The sequence below is a fragment of the Cervus canadensis genome, chromosome 2, assembly GCF_019320065.1.
Source record: "Cervus canadensis isolate Bull #8, Minnesota chromosome 2, ASM1932006v1, whole genome shotgun sequence".
Taxonomy (NCBI): domain Eukaryota; kingdom Metazoa; phylum Chordata; class Mammalia; order Artiodactyla; family Cervidae; genus Cervus; species Cervus canadensis.
This window is the reverse complement of record NC_057387.1, coordinates 2635664-2654278: the sequence shown is the minus strand read 5'-3', so window position 1 is coordinate 2654278 and position 18615 is coordinate 2635664. Positions and strand designations below refer to the sequence as shown.

Below are 18615 nucleotides of genomic sequence, written 5' to 3'. Positions count from 1 at the left end.
TTTCCCCAGGGGTAGTATCTTACAGGGCCCCGACATGGATAATGTGAAAACACAGAACGTTTCATCACCACGGGATCCCTCCTTAATGTTGCCCGTTGTTAGCCGTCCGTGCCTTCTCCCACCACTGCCCTTCCGCCTCATCCCTCATCCCTGTCAGCCGGTAACCTCTTCTCCATTTCCACAGGTTCTGTCATTGCTAGAATGTTGATATAAACGGGAGCACACAGTCTGCAGCCTTTGGGGATTGCCTTTTTTCCCCCTAGCATAATTCTCTGGAGATTGCCACGGGTCGACGCTCATTCCTTTTCGTAATTCAGTGGTGCTCTTTGGTGTAGATACACCAGTTTGTTTAAGCACTCACCTACTGGAGAACATCTGGGTGATTTCCAATGTCTGACTGTTATGACTGAAGCTTCTGTGGACATATGTGTACATGTCTTTGTGTGAACATGTTTTCGTTTCTCTGGGATAAATGCCCGGGAAGGAGTACAATTGCAAGATCATATGGTAGATGCGTGCCTAGTCTTTAAAGAAAGTGTCAAATTGTTTTCCTGGGGAGGTGAGCCACTTACATTTCTTTTCTTTTTTCTAACCTATTTTAAATTTTTAAATTAGTTAATTATTTTTGCCTGCGCTGTGTCTTCATTGCTCATGCCGCTTTTCCTAGTTGCGGCAAGTAGGGGCTGCTTTCTGGCTGTGGTGTTCAGGCACCTGCCTGTGGTGACTGCTCTCCTGGAGCACCGGCTTAGGAGTTGTGCTCCAGGCTGAGTTGCCCCGCTGCCTGTGGGATCTTCCTGGGTCAGGGATCGAACCCGTGCACCCCTGCATTGGCAGGCAGAGTCTTGACCCCTGGACCACCAGGGGCGTCCCCTCACTATGCTGCTTTATAGAGTAACATGGTCTGTGTAGCTCTGGGAATTCTTTTATTTATTTACTTGGTTTTGGATTTCAGAGGGCCAGGGAGGTGGCTGATGAGTGATGAATCCGTCAAAATCTGGAAAGGACAACTTGAGGAAGTTGGATCTCTTAGGAGAAGATTTGAACCCCTTTCTTCAGAGGCTGTGAAGGATGAGTGGGAAGTTGGGTTTTCGAGGACAGTGGAAGAGCCTTCACGAAAAGACAGGGAAGTGGGTGCCTGGCACACCCGCTGGGTTTCTGCTCCCGGCTGGGCTGCAGACAGACAGGGGTGCTGGAGGAAACTTAAAAAGAAAATTAAAAAGAACAATCTTTTGAGAGCCAGATCGTCTGACTTCTGGTTTTCCACAATTTGGATAAGGACTGCTGGAAAGGAAGGGTTAACTCAAACATACTTCGTACAATAAAGCACTCTTGTGCTGTTCAGTCCTTGTTAAATGTTTACTCACATGTGGCCTGCAATTTGCAAAGACTCAGCCGGGGACCCAACTGGCACTTTGTGCTTGCCTTTATCCGTCCACTTTTCTAAGAACAGAAGGGAGTCGACTTTCTCTTTGTGCTTGTCTCCAGAAGGACTTCAAGTCTTGGGCCATAATTTTTGCAACAGGCATATTATCCTTGCTTCGTAAGCCAAACTGTACCAAGTGGGTGGGTTTTGGTACACCTTGTCCAAGGATGTGCTCGTTTTTCCCTCCAATAGGGAGTTCGGTTATCTGGGTTTCACCCTCTTAGCTTACCTCCTGCCCCTCAAGTCAAAGGGGAAGGAAAGAGACCCAGCTTCACGTGTATCCACAGGGCAGTGAGAGCTGGCCCTCCAGCACCCCTCCTCTCGGCTTCTACCTTTTGCAGAGGGCTTCGTCAGGAGCGAATTCATCAAAGCCAGCAAGAAGCCCAGATGCATTCAGTTTCGGGGGAGGGGAGAGTGGAGACGGTGTCTCTTGTGTATGTCCTGTGGGGAATACAAAGAAGTGTCCACAGATTGTATATTCAGGCCCAAAATCAGCACAGGAGGTTGAAGTCAGCCACTGTTCTGTACTGACTGAGTGTAGGCCAGCGGTGAGGCCCGCGTCACCGCTTAAGCACAGGCCCTGTCTCTTCCTGATGCTTTACCTGGGTGGATGGCCCACCAGACGGTGGATTAAAGTGGGACTTGGCTTCACATGAGGGCCTTGGGCAGCAGGCCCCCTCCTGTTTTCTTCCTTATTGAAAAATAGGGAAATATAGGAAAAATATAGGAAATACTGTATTTCCTAATAGGAAACAGGAAATAGGAAAAACAGTTATTTTACAATTTTGTGTTAGTTTCATATGTACAACAAAGCGTGGGTCAGAAGTGACTTGTCCTATCCTAGTAAAATATTTCTCAGGAAAACTAACTTCTAAGGAAGTCCAGCAAGCCTGTGCTTTGCAGAGCCCAAGGAGAGGAGATTACAGAGCCTTGCTGAGAGTGTTCGTTCCCAGCAGCTCCTATATTATTCTCTGTGGCCACTGCACCTGTGTGGTAGGGTCCCTGTGTCTCTCATGAAGAGAAGAGGTCCATGTCCCCTCTGATGCAGTGGCAAGGTAGGCGGTGTGTGTGGTTGTTGAGGTCTGGCGTCCTGAAGCCAGCCTGCATGAGTTTGAAGACCAGCTCAGCTGCTCTCCTGGTGTCTGATCTTGGGCCAAGTCAACTTAATCTACCCCTCTGTGCCTCCATTTCTTCTGTGTGAACGATTGATTTGAAGGTTAAATAGCATAGTGAATGTAAAATCCTTAGAACAGCCCGTGGCATCTGTATGTTCACTATTGTTCGTCATCCCTCAGTTGATTCTGATAGTTTCACGAGTAAGTGTTCTTTGAGGGAGTTTCTCTTTCAGGGTTCATGACTCCAAAGAGAACAGAGCCAACTCTGTAATTTTACAAACCTGGAAGTGAATTATTTTAAATGTCTTTGCTAGGAGTAGAGCTTTGATTCAGAGTTCATTGAAAAGTCCTGGGAATGTGTTTATATCGGTGACTGTTGATGAACCAGAATTTTTCTCAGGTATAGGCCGACACCTGGGATTTTCTATGCTGGACTGCCTTTTTAGTACCAACATGCATCAGGAATTAAAACCGAGAGTTTCTATCATGGGAAGTTTTTCATTTAGTACTGTTTATAATCGGGTTTCCCCCCTCCCTCCTTCTCAGAGGAAGTCATGGCTTCCTCTGTGGAGAGCTTGGCCCACAACACAAGCAAGGTGCTGAAAGATGGGGATGATATTACTCTGACGCATCAGGGTTAATACACAGAGAGAGGCTGGCAGGTGGCAGAAATGTACCCAGTGGTCTGGGACACTGGTCACCTTTTAAAACAAAGAAATTATTTGATTGAGGGGATGCTTGTGGCAAATTGTGATGAATAAGGCACCCTCTTGGCCCAGGACAGGAGAATTACATAGCTTTCAAGAGAACATTTGCACTAAGGTATACTGGATATGTGGGTGGACATTAGTATTGGACATTAGTATTATTTAAGTTGAAAGTGACGGAAAACTTCAAACAGTAGGGTTTAAGCAAGGTAATTTACCTCATTACTGTATTAGTTCTATGATCTGGAGTCTGTGGCTCCTTTGTTTAGCTGCTCCACTACCTTAGTTAGCATGATATTGATTTTACAAAGTGGCTGCTTGAGCTCCAGCCATCGATTCTTCTTCTAGCCAACAGGAAGGAGAGAGTCAAAAGGGAACTCTTATCCTTTAAGGAGTTCCAGAAGCTTCTGCTTCACACCTCTACTTGCCTAATTGGTCAGAACTTAGTACAATCACAAGCTGTAAGGGAAGCTGGGAAATGTAGTCATGTGCTCAGCTAAGACTCAGGGACTGAGATCTGGTTACACAACTAGTTATCTCGGTTTGAGTATGTTATGTACTACAGGATGGAGTCAAGACTGATGCTAAGGAGGAACAGGGCAAGCTGTATTTTTGAAACTCCAGATCTGAAGGAAAAAGAAAAAGATACTCTGCTGGCTATCAGTTGATACATTGCCTGTGTTCATTCATCTAACCATGTTTGAGTCAGCCCATGAGGGGCCAAGGCCTGCCAAGCCCTGGGATAAAAGCTGAGTCACAACTGGTTCCTGTGCCCCAGGAGCTCTTAGTTATTATGTTATGTAGCCAGTTGGTGAGTTTCTGGTTTAGATCTCAGTTGTGTGTGTGTGTGTGTGTCTGTGTGTGTGTGTGTTGGTGATAACTACATGGGAGCTAGCAGAACCACCTTAGCAGCGAGTGGGTTCTAGGGTCATCCACGGCTCCACGGTTAATTGGCCTTACAGATATTCCCAGGGAAGCGTTGAGCGGCGCCTCCCTGTTGCTTCCGCATAGCTGGTTTGGCCAGGAATTGAGTCAGCAGGTTTGAGCTTTGTTCTGTCTCCGGGCAGATTACTGGGGCTTTGGTTTGCTCATGCTTGTGAATTAGAGCTTCTGAGCTGCATGCAGAGGAACCCCTGCCTTCAAAGGAGTGATGTAATGTCTGGGGGCATGCTGGACACCGTGTAGGTTAGTGATGTGTTTCTTACTTAATGATAGTGGCAGGGAACACTTCTGTGAAGACTTTTTGAGGTGACTTATGCTCAGTCCCAGAGAGAAGGAGTTGGGTAGGGTCTTCCCGCCTGAGGAGACTAAGCATCTGGTCCTCTCGCACTCCGAGCTGCTGGCTGGTGCCTTCAGGGCAGGTATTAACTGATGTCCACAAGCCATCCTGAGGGGCTGGGAGGGAGGGATGCCGCAGGTGCCTCCACTGGAGCCGGCTTGTTTTAAGCCCCAGGCCGTGTCACTGCCGGGTTTTCCTCCATCTGAGCTCTCTCTCGTGATGAAGCAGCTTACTCTGAGCAGGACAGACAGCTTGGTGGAATCCTGCACTCCTGTAAAGTTGCCTTGAGAAATACCTACCCCGTCTCCTGAGGACATACCCAGCCTGAAGCCCTCTGCGCTGCGGAGCTGTGTTGCTCTGAGCTGACCAGCTGGGGCTTCTTCCAGGTTATGTGTTGGGGTGGCTGGTGGTTCTTCTGCTCTGTTTTCCTCTTTTGGCAGTATTGGGGTTGGACAAGAGGATCTTAAGGAAGATCTTGGAAGATGCACACACACACACACACACACTAGAAATGTCACAGTAAGATGGTGTCGAGGCTATCTGAGCCCCCCTCCCCCCACCGTGAGAATCAATTTAGAAAATCGCTGTGCTGCTTAGAGCAAAATGGGAACCAGTGAGGGCTCAACAGCCGCCCTGTTGGAAACCACTGGCTGGAAGGGTCCATGGATTCGCTGGTGACTGACCTCCTGGGGCTTCCCAAGTGAGAAGTGTCTCTGGGAAGAGAGACTGCCACGCCGGTCAGCACATCTTTGCACTGGCCTAACGATGAAGTCCAGGCTTAGCGTGTTCTAGAAACTACAGTGCAGGAACGAATCTGAAAGTCATCCTGAGTTCTCCATCACCATAGTTGTTTGTGAGACTTAATCCTATAGACTTCAAAGAAGTCTAGGCCCCCAACATTACTGGCTGGATTCTTTAAACACAGTCCTTAAGACTAAATACCTTGAATGTGTGTGTGTGTACTTTTTAGCTTCTTTTTGATATACAAATCACTTGACTGCCTTGAATTACATGAAATTCTGTGAAAGGTGACTTTAATAATACAGTGTGATGAAACAGTATTACATTTCTAAGTAGTTCCCTCCCTGTTCTCTGGAAGTGGAGTGAATTTATATAGAATATTGGGGGTGATGCCAAAGCTGCTTCAGCTCTAGAATAGTGAAAAGAATTGTGCCTTTGCAGTTAGAAGATCTGTAGTTAGGCTTGAGATTCAGCTCCATGACCTTTGAGCAAGTTGTTTAGCTTAATTGGAATCTCTAAGCTTCAGTTTCCTCATTAAGGTGGAAAAAAAGATAAAACAATATCTTTTGTAATAGAATTAAGTGAGATAATATCTTCAAAATGGCATAGTAGTGAAGAAATTGTAAATGATCTTCACTGATTCTTCCATTTAATCTTTTTTCTTTTTCTAAAAATAGCCTCATATTGATCTTAATTTTGTGTTCAGACAACAATCCTAAGCTGACTTGTCACTGTGTGTCCCTGCAACCCCCTCCCCCCCACTTTAAAATAGTGTGCTAAAAGTGGCAGGGACAGAATCTGTTCAGGATACACTGCACTATGTGTGAAGATACCAGGCAAAACTGAGTTTACCTCCAGCTCCATGAGTGGTGCATTTGCTGGTGAGGTTTAGCTGGAAGGAGAGTAAGTGGGCTCCAGAGTGGGGCCCCTTGGGTGAGGACCCTGGCTCCACTGCAGCTTGCCTTGGGCAAGTCACTCTGCCTCTCGTCACCTCAGTCTTCACTGAGTGGGTGAATAATAATGGCCAGCATACAAAGTTGTAATAGGAAATGGAGTGATTTAAAAATATTGAGCCCAGTGTGGGCTTCCCTGGTGGCTTAGGGGTAAAGAATCCGCCTGCCAGTGCAGGAGGCGCAAGAGACTTGGGTTCAGTCCCTGGGTCGGGAAGTTCCCCTGGAGGAGGAAATGGCAAGCCACTCGTATTCTTGCCTGGGAAGTCCTGTGAACAGAGGAGCCTGGCAGGCTATAGTCCATGGGGTCACAAAGATTCCAGCATGACTGAGCATGCACCACACAACTAGCACATAGGAAAAAACTACCTCTAAAGGCACATTCTTCTTATATGAATGATTATTTTTAATTGTGATAAAACATACATATTAGGTTTGTACAAAAGTAATTGCAGTTTTGGAAGTGAATTTTAAATCATTATAACTAGGCTCAAACACATCATTATTAATGAAAATAGGAACCATTATAATCAATACATATTTGCCAACAAGAAATAAGTTTGTTTATTCCTGTAGTGTAAAAATGGAGAACTGTGCATTACAATGACGTATAACATAACCACATTTAAGAATGTATTCCAATATCAAACAGCAGAGTTCAGCAATGCAAAACCACATTTACTTTGCACCAACCTAATAGCATAAAATTTACTGTCTTAAAAATCATATTTAAGCATGTAGTTCAGTAGTGTTAAGTATATTTGCTTTGGGCCCCAATCTCCAGAACTTTTTCATCATGTAATAAACTATATCCATTATGCAACTCCCCCGAGCCCCTGGCAGTCTCCATTCTACTTTCTATGAATTTGACTCCTCTAGATACTTCATGTAAGTGGCATCATATGGTACTTGTGTTTTTGTAACTATAGTTAGTAATAAGTCTTAGCTCACCACAGCAATTATACTCTCTCCCATTTTTAGCATTCTAGAAGCTCATGATTGCTTGCCTTCTTCTGAAACCCTAGTCATTAATTTTTTTCCTGTCTCAAACCCTTTCCTAAGAGAAGAAGACGCCTTGCAGCTCCATTTCATCCTTTTGAAGAGGGCGGGATTAGAGAAAAGGGAAATTAACAGTGAAGGAGACATTAAAGGAAGGGCTTAAGTATTTACTCGTTGCAGAAGTCCTCTGTAGCACGTCTTCCTTCTGATTGTGTAAAGACTGAGACCTAAGCGCCAGGAGACAGAATAATACAATGAACCTCTCCCTGATTCAGCAGTTATCTAGATATTTGGGGCCCATTTTTTAACAAAAGTTTCAGGGAGAAGAAAATACTAGAAAAATCTAGATTAACTTAGAGGCTGGTGTTTCTTTGCTTGTTCATGCAGTGGTGTTTATCTCCTGAATGATAAAGGGTTTCTTATGCCTTGTAACTTTCTTTTTTTTTTTAGTACTTAAAAAACTAATTTTGTGTATTTAATTGTGTGTATTTACTTACTTGTTTTTGGCTGTGCTGGGTCTTTGTGGCCGCACAGGCTTTTCTCTGGGTTGCAGCAAGTGAGGGTCCTGTCCTATGGTGGAGCTGTGTGGTGACTTTTGTTGTGGAGCATGGGCTGTAGGGCACACAGGCCTCACTAGTTGCGGCGTGTGGGCTCCATAGCTGTAGCTCCCAGGCTCAGGGACTTAGTTGCATGTGGGGTCTTCCTGGACCAGGGATGGAAGCCTGTGTTTTCTGCATTGGCAGGTGGATTCTTTACGACTGAGCCATCAAGGGAGCCCTGCCTGGAAACTCCTGATTCCCTTCTTTTTATTTTTTTTTTTGGAGTACAGTTGCGTTAGCTTCAGGTATGCAGCAGAATGATTCAGTTATACTTCCGTTTTCCAGATTCTTTTCCTCTGAAGGTTTTACAAGATACTGCCTGTAGTTTCCTGTGCTATACAGTAAATCCTTATTGTTTTATCAGTTTCATATATAGTGGTGTGTGTATGTTAACCCCAAACTCCACATTTATCTCACTTCCTCCTGCTGACTTCCTTTTAAAAACTTTTCTATTTATGTTTATATTTTTGGCTATGCTGGGTCTTTGTTGCTGAGTGGGCTTTTCTCTAGTTGTGGCAAGCAGGAGCTACTCACTAGCTATGCCGCGCAGCCTTCTCATTGCAGCGGCTTCTCATGTTGCAGAGCACGGGCTGTAGGCGCGTGGGCTTCAGCAGTTGAGCATATGAGCTCCAGAGCACAGGCTCAGTAGTTGTAGCCCTCGGGCTTCGTTGCTCTGAGGCATGTGGAATCTCCCCAGATCAGGGATCAAACCTGTCTTCTGCATTGGCAGGTGGATTCTTCACTGTTGAGTTACCAGGAGAGTCCCAGTCCTTTGGACTTTTAGAAGAAATTCTATTTACTAGTGAAAACTGCAGGCATAAATGTTCCCCACTCATAGCCTTACGATGCAAGAAGCAGATGGAAGCTAGGAAAAGGAAATTATGGACCTATACAAGTATAAAAACAAGTTTTTAACTGCATAGAACCTTTGATTCTGTTACAGCATTTTCATTTTTGAATCTAGTTTAAGTCATATGCAAGCTTTATATCTTCCTATGATTTTTTTTTTTTTTTGGTGGCACATCTGTCATTCCAAAAATCCCAAGTAGTTTTAAGTGTTTTATTTGTGTATTAATATGCAAAAATGTCATAAAAGTAAAATAACTTTCTAATAACTAACAGTTGAGTCAAAATATTATTCTCCCACAGATCCTTATAAAGTGTCAGTGTGTTTCACAACTTATAAAACAGGACATACTGTGCCAAATAGTTTTAATTTACATTGAGTAGTACAACAGGAATAGCGAGTTTTCCTTATGCTTAGACAAATCGAATACATTCTTCCAATGAATTGTAACTTTTAATGAAAAGTTTCCTGGTTTTTCCCTGTTAAAATCAGTTGGTAAAATAGTCTCAATTGTGACTTATAAGGCTGAGCCCAAGAAACCTCTAACTGTGCTCATTCTTTCATTGCTTGTAATCACATCAGCCAGTTCCATAAGGGGACTTCCATTACATCTTCTAGAGGTTTTGTGATGTAGACATTCTTATTTTTCAGTTAATCTTTGTAGCAAATGAGAAAGAAATCAGTTATTTGATAAATAAAATCCTTCACTATCTCATTTCTAAAAAGATCTTTATTGATGTGGACCATTTAAAAATTCAAACATTTTTGTTTTATTTTTTAAAACTTCCGGCTGCACTAAGCCTTCGTTGCTGTGTGTGGGCTTTCTCTAGCTGTGGTGAGCATGCCTCAGTAGTTATGGCCTGCGGGCAGCATGTGGGATCTTCCTGGACCAGGGATCGAACATGGTAAGAGGCAGGCAGACCAGTGGACCACCAAGGAAACCCTAAAACTCTTTATTGAATTTTTTACAATATTGCTCCTGTTTTATGTCCCCCACACCGGCCACAAGGCACATAGACTCTTAGCTCCCTGACCAGGGATCAAACCCACACTCCCTGTGTTGGAAGGCAGAATCTTAACCACTGGACTGCCAGGGAAATCCCGGCTGTCTCATTCTTTTGAGTGCACTTGTTTTTATACCTTTCCTTTTACAAAGAGTGTAAGTTCATTGGACAGAAAATAAGTCAGATATGTGTATTACAAGTATGTAGGTTCAGGTTCATTGGGAGCTGGTGTCCCTACTCTTAATTAGAATGCCCCTAAGTTGCTTCCAGTATTGGTGATGTTCACGTCTCCAGCTCCATAAGTGGGGGCATACATACACCTGTGAAAAGGCTGCCTGGTGTACTGTGCGGACCATGCTGTCCGTGGCTGTAGACCAGAGCAAAAGACTGAAGTAGGATGGAAGCCAAGGTCTTAGCTGGTTGGCAGTGAGTGAGGCCGAGATTCCTCTGATATAAAGAGATGTGTAAGGGCATTCTTATAAATGCTCAGTCATTTCATGACCCAGCAGCCCTTTGGCCCATCAGCACATCTTCACTGTGCCCTTTCCCTAATTTCTGCTGTCTTTTTTGTCTAGTATCTACCTATACTAGGGTGGAAGTAAAGAAGGATAAAATAGCATCACCTTTTATTTGCGGCTTTGGGGAAGGCTTTATGAAATAGAAATAGAGATTACTGCCCTCCTCCCCATGTCATCACTGTGGATACTTCAGCATAGTAATTTGTGTTAAGGAAGGGGGGAGGAAGAGACTTCTGGGCCCCCTGAATTCCTTCTCAGCAGACATATCCTCCCTTCCCCTAACCCATCACCCATGGTGGTAGCCTTTGCGTTCTTCCTTCCAAAGGCCCTTGCTCGGGGCACACACAGTCAGCTCGGTGACTGGACCTCATCTGTGGTCTGTGGTGTCCTCTTCTCTCCTTACAGTCTTCCGTTTGTGCTAAGATTGTGCAGCTTCTGGGACAGAATGAGGTGGACTATCGTCAGAAGCAGGTGGTCATCCTGAGCCAGGATAGCTTCTACCGTGTCCTCACGTCAGAGCAGAAGGCCAAAGCCCTGAAGGGCCAGTTCAATTTTGATCACCCAGGTGAGTTGGGGCATTGGAAGGGCGTATGTGGGGGTGTTGATTGAAGAAGTTGCTTAGCCTCTCTGAGTCTGTTTCCTAGCCATTGAATGGAGGACTCTTAGGTACCTTGCAGGCTTATAGGAAAGAAGGGCTTCCACAGTGGCGTCTGTAATGCTTGGCTCCTTACATACTGATCGATCTGTGTCTGAACAAGGGTGACTCTTGGAGAAACCCATGACTCAGGGCGGGACAGACGCAGGCCAGAGCAGCTGGTTCTCCTGCCTCCTCTGGTCCACAGCAGCCTGTGTCACGCCCTGCCGCCACCACCTGGCACATGGCTGCACACAGCGTGTGCGTTAAACTCACCCAAAGGCAGAAAGGGAGATTGCGGGCCCAGTGATTTTTGCCCTTACAGCCCCAGGGCAGCACACGGCCTCTTTAACTGGTTTAGGGTTCTTTCAGTTGCGGGAGTCAAAACTGCTCTAGTGCCTGCTGCCATTACCTAGTCGTGAGGTTATCTATGATACTCTGGGTTTAGAGAGAGGCAAGAGATGCAGGCCAGGGATGGGACACTAAGGCAAAAGAAAAGAATCCACTTCCAGTTCTCAGAACTCACACATTTTGGTTTGAAATGTAGAGTTTGCATCCTGCTTTGGGTTGAAATTAGACTTTTTGGGAGAGAGGGGGTGCTTATCTAGGGTGTGATACATATATGGGTAGAACACAGGCTTGGAGGGATGCCTGTTCATCATTATAGGAGAAATCATTTTACCATTAGCAAGCATCTTAACAGTTTGATTTCCTTCAGATGCCTTTGACAATGAACTCATCTTCAAGACACTCAAAGAAATCACGGAAGGGAAAACGGTCCAGATTCCTGTGTACGACTTTGTCTCCCATTCCCGGTAAGTGAGCTGTTCCGGGCTGGGGATTGCTGCCTGCTGCTCCTCAGAAGTGCCAGTCTCCTGCCCCCTGCCCGCCGCCTGGTGCCCACTATTGCCTGCCTGTGGTGGGGCAGTGACGTCAGGGTGTCCACAGATACACAGGTCAGGAATTCGTCCGGGTGCTTCCTGACCAGTCCGATCATGATCATCCTGTTTTGTTACTCTGAAGGATGGATTTGCGATTTTGAGCCCAGGTGAGGGGCTGCAAATTCACCCTTATCCACATGCCCAAGATGTTGTTCCTTGAATAAAAAGCAAGGGGGCAGGGTGGAGGAACAGGAAGAAGAACAAGGAAGCTGTTATTTCTGCTCCCTGGTTTACTTCAGGTTGGGCTGCGTGGAAAGCTGTGAGAGGCCTGAAGCCTCCAGGACTAGACCCTCTAGGGAGCTTCTCAGTCAGGTCAGATTTGTCCTTCCATTTGTCAGTTTTCATGCTTCTATTTGAAGCTGAAGCTCCAATAATTTGGCCATATGATCCAACGAGCTGACTCATTGGAAAAGACTTGTCTGATGCTGTTCCGGAAAGATTGAGGGCAGGAGAGAGGGCGACGGGATGAGATGGTTGGATGGCATCACCGACTCAATGGACATGGGTTTGAGCAAGCTCTGGGAGATAGTGAAGGGCAGGGAAGCCTGGCGTGCTGCAGTCCGTGGGGCTGCCAAGAGTTGGACACAACTGAGCGTCTGAGCAATGGCAGTAATGCTCCCGATCAATAGAGGAGCGGGCTGACTTCCATCGCAGCCCTCTCCCCTCTGAGCGGTGGAAAGCAGCTTCTGGAGGACTTCCCTCCTGTGGCCTAGCTCCTTCAGAGCTGCCCAGGGCACTCTGCTCCCTGTGGGGCCTCGCAGGCACATCTGACATTCCCAAGCGGTATGTTCGACCACGTGTAGCTCCTTCATATCCTGGGCTTAGTAATGGCTCAGTAAGTGTTGTTTTTAGCTCTGGGCTGGTTTTGAGTTTCTCCCTCCCACTTTTCATTTTCCTTCCTAGTTCCTTTATCTTGTTCTCTCTTGAGTTGATTTTTTTTTTTTTCTTAAATGGGAAATTAGATCTCGTGCAACTGTTACTACCACATATTTCTATGATTCAAAACTTGATCTTGTTTAATTAATTTACTTTTTAATCGAAGGATCATTGTTTTACAGAATTCTGTTGTTTTCTGTCATCAGTGTGGATTAACATGAATCAGCCATAGGTCCCCTCCCTCTTGAACCTCCTCCCCATCCCACCCCTGCAGGCTGATACAGACCCCGGTTTGAGTTCCCCGAGACACACAGCACATTCCCCTTGGCTCTCTGTTTTACATACGGTGATGTAAGTTTCCGTGTTACTGTCTCCATACATCTCGCCCCCTCCTCCCCTCTCCCCAGGTCCATAAGTCTATTCTCTGTGTCTTTTTCTCCATTTAAAAGCCTGATCCTTATCTCGCTGTGTGTTCCTTTAGGACACATCTCAGCTTTTAATGCAGTTTAGCTCACACGTTCTGTGCTGCTCTCTGGAACTTTCTCAGAACTTGAGGGTGTGGCAGAGGTTTGGGTGGAGGAGGAGAAAAGAGATGGCACATTGGGATGGAAAGCCCGGCTGCTTTGGTTCTCACCTTCATACCTCTCTGGTTTCTATGGAAGCACTTCCTATTATGAACTCAGTTCTCCTGACATTCAAAGAACAAGATAGCCCTCCTGGATCTGCCTCTACAGACTGTGCGGGAATAAAGGGATGTTTAGATAGGAATTGGAACTAACATAAATAATGCGGGGCTGGGAGAGTGAAGACTGGGAGGCTGCAGGTGAAGAATCAGAGAAATCAGTTCCCACTGATGGCAGACTGGGTCCCTGGAAGAGAAACTATGTTCATGGTAAGGCCACGAATCTGCTGCATCTGGGCCCACAGCCTTTTTTTCCCCTGGCTATAGCTGTACCGTGTCTTAGTCGCAGTATGTGGGATCTAGTTCCCTAACCAAGGATTCAGGGGGGCATTCAGAGTGTGGAGTCTGAGCCACTGGACCACCAGGGAAGTCCCACAGCCTTTCTGTGGAGTGTCCACAGTTGCCTTGTCTAGCTGTCATGATCTCCTAAAAACTTTAGATTTTTGTTTCACTTTCATCTTCTAAGCTTTCCTTTGGCAAAGTAGCTGGGACCATTTAGGGAAAGAGATTCTGGAAACTGTAGTTTCTAGCCTTAGCAGAGATTGGTGGTGATGTCAGGTTGACAAGAGACAGTCAAGCCCACCCCGCCTTTTCAGGTCTAGGGCGGGGTGCTGCTACAGAATAAAAATGCAGCCTGACAACTGAGGCACAGGCCTGTGGAGGGATGTAAAGGAGGAAGGAGGCTGGAGTAGTTAGCGCAGGCACCTGTATAGGAAATGATACTTAAGCTGTGCGTTGAAAAGCATAACAAGTTATGGAAAGGGATCTCCAAGGTGGTGGGTAGGGAGGCATTTCAGGGGCAAGCTTGGTGGGAGACTGCAGTGGGTTGGGTAGTGAGGGAAGGGGGCTGGTGAGTGGGGAGAGTGGCAGGAGGTGGAGGAGGCTGGGAGGTAGCTAGGCCTCAGATCAGGAAGGGCACAGACCTTAGAGCCTGGGCACAAACGTGTTGGCAGCAGGGAGCCAAAGATGGTGTTATGTAGGAGTGGAGAGGTCATTCCGGTGGCGGGAAAAGAGGATGCACAAGGCTGTGTATGATGCCCTTGGAGTGGCCCCGGAGAGACACCGATAAGGGCCCGATGGAAGGGAGTGGAGTGAGCGGAGCTGGGCGGAGTTGGGGCCTGACCAGTGTAGTCAGGTTGGCAGGAGGTGAGGATGAATATCTTCTTGGCATGAGCTCCATCAAGTTCATGTATTAACAAAAAACCCCACAGAGTTGCACATCCAGACGTGTTTTACTTTTTTTCCTCCTAATTCTGCTCTTTAGTTTAAAATCCTGTTCTTTATTGGCCCAGAGTCCAACTCTTCTGTGAGGCTTTGTGACCATCTAAGACCCCAAATCAGTCCTGGGTGCTCACTGGAAGGACTGATGCTGAAGCTGAAACTCCAGTACTTTGGCCACCTCATGCGATGAGTTGACTCAATGGAAAAGACCCTGATGCTAGGAGGGATTGGGGGCAGGAGGAGAAGGGGACGACAGAGGATGAGATGGCTGGATGGCATCACCGACTCGATGGGCATGAGTTTGAGTAAACTCCGGGAGTTGGTGATGGACAGGGAGGCTTGGCGTGCTGCGATTCATGGGGTCGCAAAGAGTCGGACATGACTGAGCAACTGAACTGAACCGAACTGAACTGAAGACCCAAACAGTTCCCCCAGCTCTCAAGGGCCACTTGCAAGGGACCCAGCCATTCAGGGTTAACTGATCCCGTTCCACCCTTGGGTTTTTTGTGGTGACTACAAACGAATGTTGGGTGAAAACTGAGAAGTCACCTATTCTCTGTAAATACCTGTCTCTGATCTCCCCTTCTTTATTGTAAGGAATAATTCTCAAGTGAGAAAGGTGTGCTGGGTCGTCCCAAATGCTCTAATACTCCAGGTTTCTTCTGTGAACCTCACAGCCCATCTCTAAACTCCTGAACAGAACATCGCACCATACGTGGCTTCTGGCACATCTTGGGCTAGTAGTTGCTCAGTAAATGTTGCTTTTAGCTCTAAACCGTTTCAAAATTGTCTCGCACCTAGAGCTTCGTGTAGATTAGGGAAGTGATTGATTCCAGCTCCCGGGGGCACCACCCATGGGGCAGGCAGTTCTGTTCTCCTTACTGTCCCAGGACTGAAGAGGCATGACCAAATTGCAACAGTCAGCAGTCTTCTTAGTCTTTATCAGTTAGGCGAGCTCTCAGCACAGACAGTGTCATTGTAAGCACAGCGCCGTCTGTGCGTCTTCCAGACGGAACCCTAGAAATCCCAGGAAACACATGTTTTCTTTGTTTCCCATCAGAGCCTTTCCGCCCTCGTCTTGGCCCAGGGCAGCTGTCTAGAGTGACTCGTTATTTCGCCCACTTGTTGATCTCTTTTTCTATCCATCTTGCTTCCAAATTCTGCCCAGTTTGCTTCCTTATCCTGAACCACAGTGGGCACCGTTTTCCAGTACCTGACATTATCCCAGAGACTGATATGTCTCAACCCTGGCTGCAGACATAGCTGGGGAAGCCTTTTTTTTGTGACAACCTTGGTGGACCTAGAGGGTATTATGCCAAGTGAAATCAGTCAGCCAAAGACAGATACTGTATGATTTTATATATTTTTAGACTCTAAAACAGAGAAGGCAATGGCACCCCACTCCAGGACCTTGCCTGGAAAACCCCACAGACGGAGGAGCCTGGTGGACTGCAGTTCATGGGGTCGTGAAGAGTCGGACGCGACTGGTGACTTCACTTTCACTTTTCACTTTCCTGCATTGGAGAAGGAAATGGCAACCCACTCCAGTGTTCTTGCCTGGAGAATCCCAGGGACGGGGGAGTCTGGTGGGCTGATGTCTATGGGGTCCAGAGAGTCGGACATGACTGAAGCAACTTAGCAGCAGCAGACTCTAAAAACAAAACAAATGAACAAACAAGAAAACAGAGACAATGGTCATAGGTACAGAGAACGAACTGGTAGCTGCCAGAAGTGAAGGGGGTAGGGAAGAAGAAATAGTCAGGGAGGTTAAGAGGTACAAATTTTCAGCTACAAATAAATGAATCACAGGTATGAAGTGTACAGTGTGGGGAACTTACTCAATAATAATGTCTTTGTGTGGTGACAGGTGATAACTAGACTTACATGGTAATGATTTTGGAATGTATAGAAATATCAAATCACTGTGTTGTGTGCCGGCAGCTGACATAGTGTTGTAGGTCGATTATACTGCAGAAAAACAAACCAACTAACTAATAGGAAAAGAGATCAGATTGTTGCTACTGCCACAGGGGGTTGGGGAATGGGGAGATAGGGTTTGTGGAGGAGGGAGAATTAGATGAAGATAATCAAAAGGTACATGCTTCAGCTTGTAAAGATAAATAAGAACTAGGAATGTAATCTACAATACAATATAGGTAACACTGCTGTATGTTCTGTGTGAAAGTAGTTAAGAGTAAATCCTAAGAGTTCTCGTCACAAAATTTTTTTTCTATTTCTTTGATATTTATTTTGTATGAGATGATGGATGTTCACTAACCCCATTATAGTTATCATTTCATAATGTAAGTCAAATCATTTTGTGTATACCTTAAACTTATACAGTGCTTTATATCTTAATAAAATCTGGAGAAGCAAATGTAAAATTTTAAAAAAGTAATGTATAAGTATGAAAAAAGAAATTACTTCTAGAAATGGGAAATACAATGGCAAAATTTTCAAACTCAGTAAATGTATTAGCAGCAAAGTGGAAAAAAAATTCAGACAATAGAGGATTGATGTGAAGAAATCATCCGTTAATGCATTAATGCCTTAATGGATGAAGAAAGAAAAAGAGAGGAAAAAAAACAAAAAAGATTAAGAGATGTGGCCGGTAGTTCAGACCTGAAAAATATTTAATCAGAAGGAAAGGGAAGAGAATAAACGCAATATCTGAAGAGATAATAGCTTAATTTTTCCCCAGAACTAATGAAATCAAATCCTTAGATTTCATGCCCTACAATCCCAAACGGGAGAGATAAAAAACAAATGTACAAATGAGTTCTACTTTTGGAATTGGTTAATTCCAAATTAATTGTGGCCTGACAGTTAATTTTTGTGCCTGCTGCAGTTGTATTTCAAAGTTTTGTACAAAGTCGTGTGTATACTTAAACCACATATTTTTGTTAATTGTGTTAGACTTTCCATTTCCTTCTTATCTGTCAGTTTCTAAAATAAAGAAGTTAGAAGTCTCTCCAATACGAATGTGGATGCAGTTTGTCTTGGTATTTTTATCTGCTCAATATACTGCAAACCTCTCCTGTTAAGTAAATAAAGTTTCATGACTTTAAAAAAAAAGAAAGGAAGAAATACCTGGGGAGCTTTTAAAAAGTACTGATACCCTAGCTACACCCTAGACTAATGAAATCAGAGCCCCAGGGGAGTAGGGTCCAGGAGTAAGTATTTGTAAAAGCTCCCCAGATGATTCTTTGTGCATCAGGAGTTACACCACTGTTCCAGAGTCTCCTGACTGCTCTAACCTGGCCCTTTTCTGCCGTCTTTTATGCTCCATGTTCTCTGCTCCAACCGTGCTGCCTTAGAGTTTAGACCCGAGCCCAAGGGACTGAGCCAATAAAGAATCAAAGCATGTTTATGGGAAGGAAGTTCCTCCTTAGCGGGCAGCTGCTGTTGACTTCCCTGTGTTTGCACAAATAAAGCCTATCATCTTAGGGAGCTTTTGAAATGAATGTTTGGTTTTCTTCACGAATGTCTGCTGCTCTGCCAGTCAGGGCCAGTGGTGACCCTTGCAGCGGTGTCCTTACTTCCCTTCCAGTGAATTCTGAAGTGAGGTGCAGTGTGGTTCTAGGACAGAAGCAGAGATGAAAGAGTGCAGTGAAAGTCGCGGCCGGGCAGAGGGAGGCCCGTCAGGCCCCCACTTGTCTCCACTGCCCCGGCTTTTGAAGAGTCACGTTTACCTTAGGGTCTCTCTGCCTCGGGCTTCCCAGCCCCTGGGTGGGTGGGTGACGTGATGTGTGTCTCTGCTTTGCTGAGGAAGAGCCAAACCAGGCAGGTCTGGGGCTGTTTCCTCCTTCCACAGAGATCCTTCCCGCCCCAGTCTCTTATCTAAAGCTTTCTTTCTTTCTTTTTTTTTTTTAATTAATTAATTAATTTATTTATTTTTTCAGTGGGTTTTGTCATACATTGATATGAATCAGCCATAGAGTTACACGTATTCCCCATCCCGATCCCCCCTCCCACCTCCCTCTCCACCCGATTCCTCTGGGTCTTCCCAGTGCACCAGGCCCGAGCACTTGTCTCATGCATCCCACCTGGGCTGGTGATCTGTTTCACCATAGATAGTA

General features: G+C 45.5%; 1 protein-coding gene across 2 annotated transcripts in view; it reads left to right on the top strand.

The window, feature by feature from the left end:
- UCK2 (uridine-cytidine kinase 2) overlaps positions 1–18615 on the top strand; it is an 83693-nt gene that overhangs the window by 48912 nt on the left and 16166 nt on the right. For both annotated transcript variants that reach the window (XM_043450424.1, XM_043450418.1), the window contains exons 2-3: positions 10588–10747; positions 11535–11631. In XM_043450424.1, coding sequence (XP_043306359.1) covers positions 10588–10747; positions 11535–11631 — 257 coding nt within the window. The remainder of the gene's footprint in view (positions 1–10587; positions 10748–11534; positions 11632–18615) is intronic.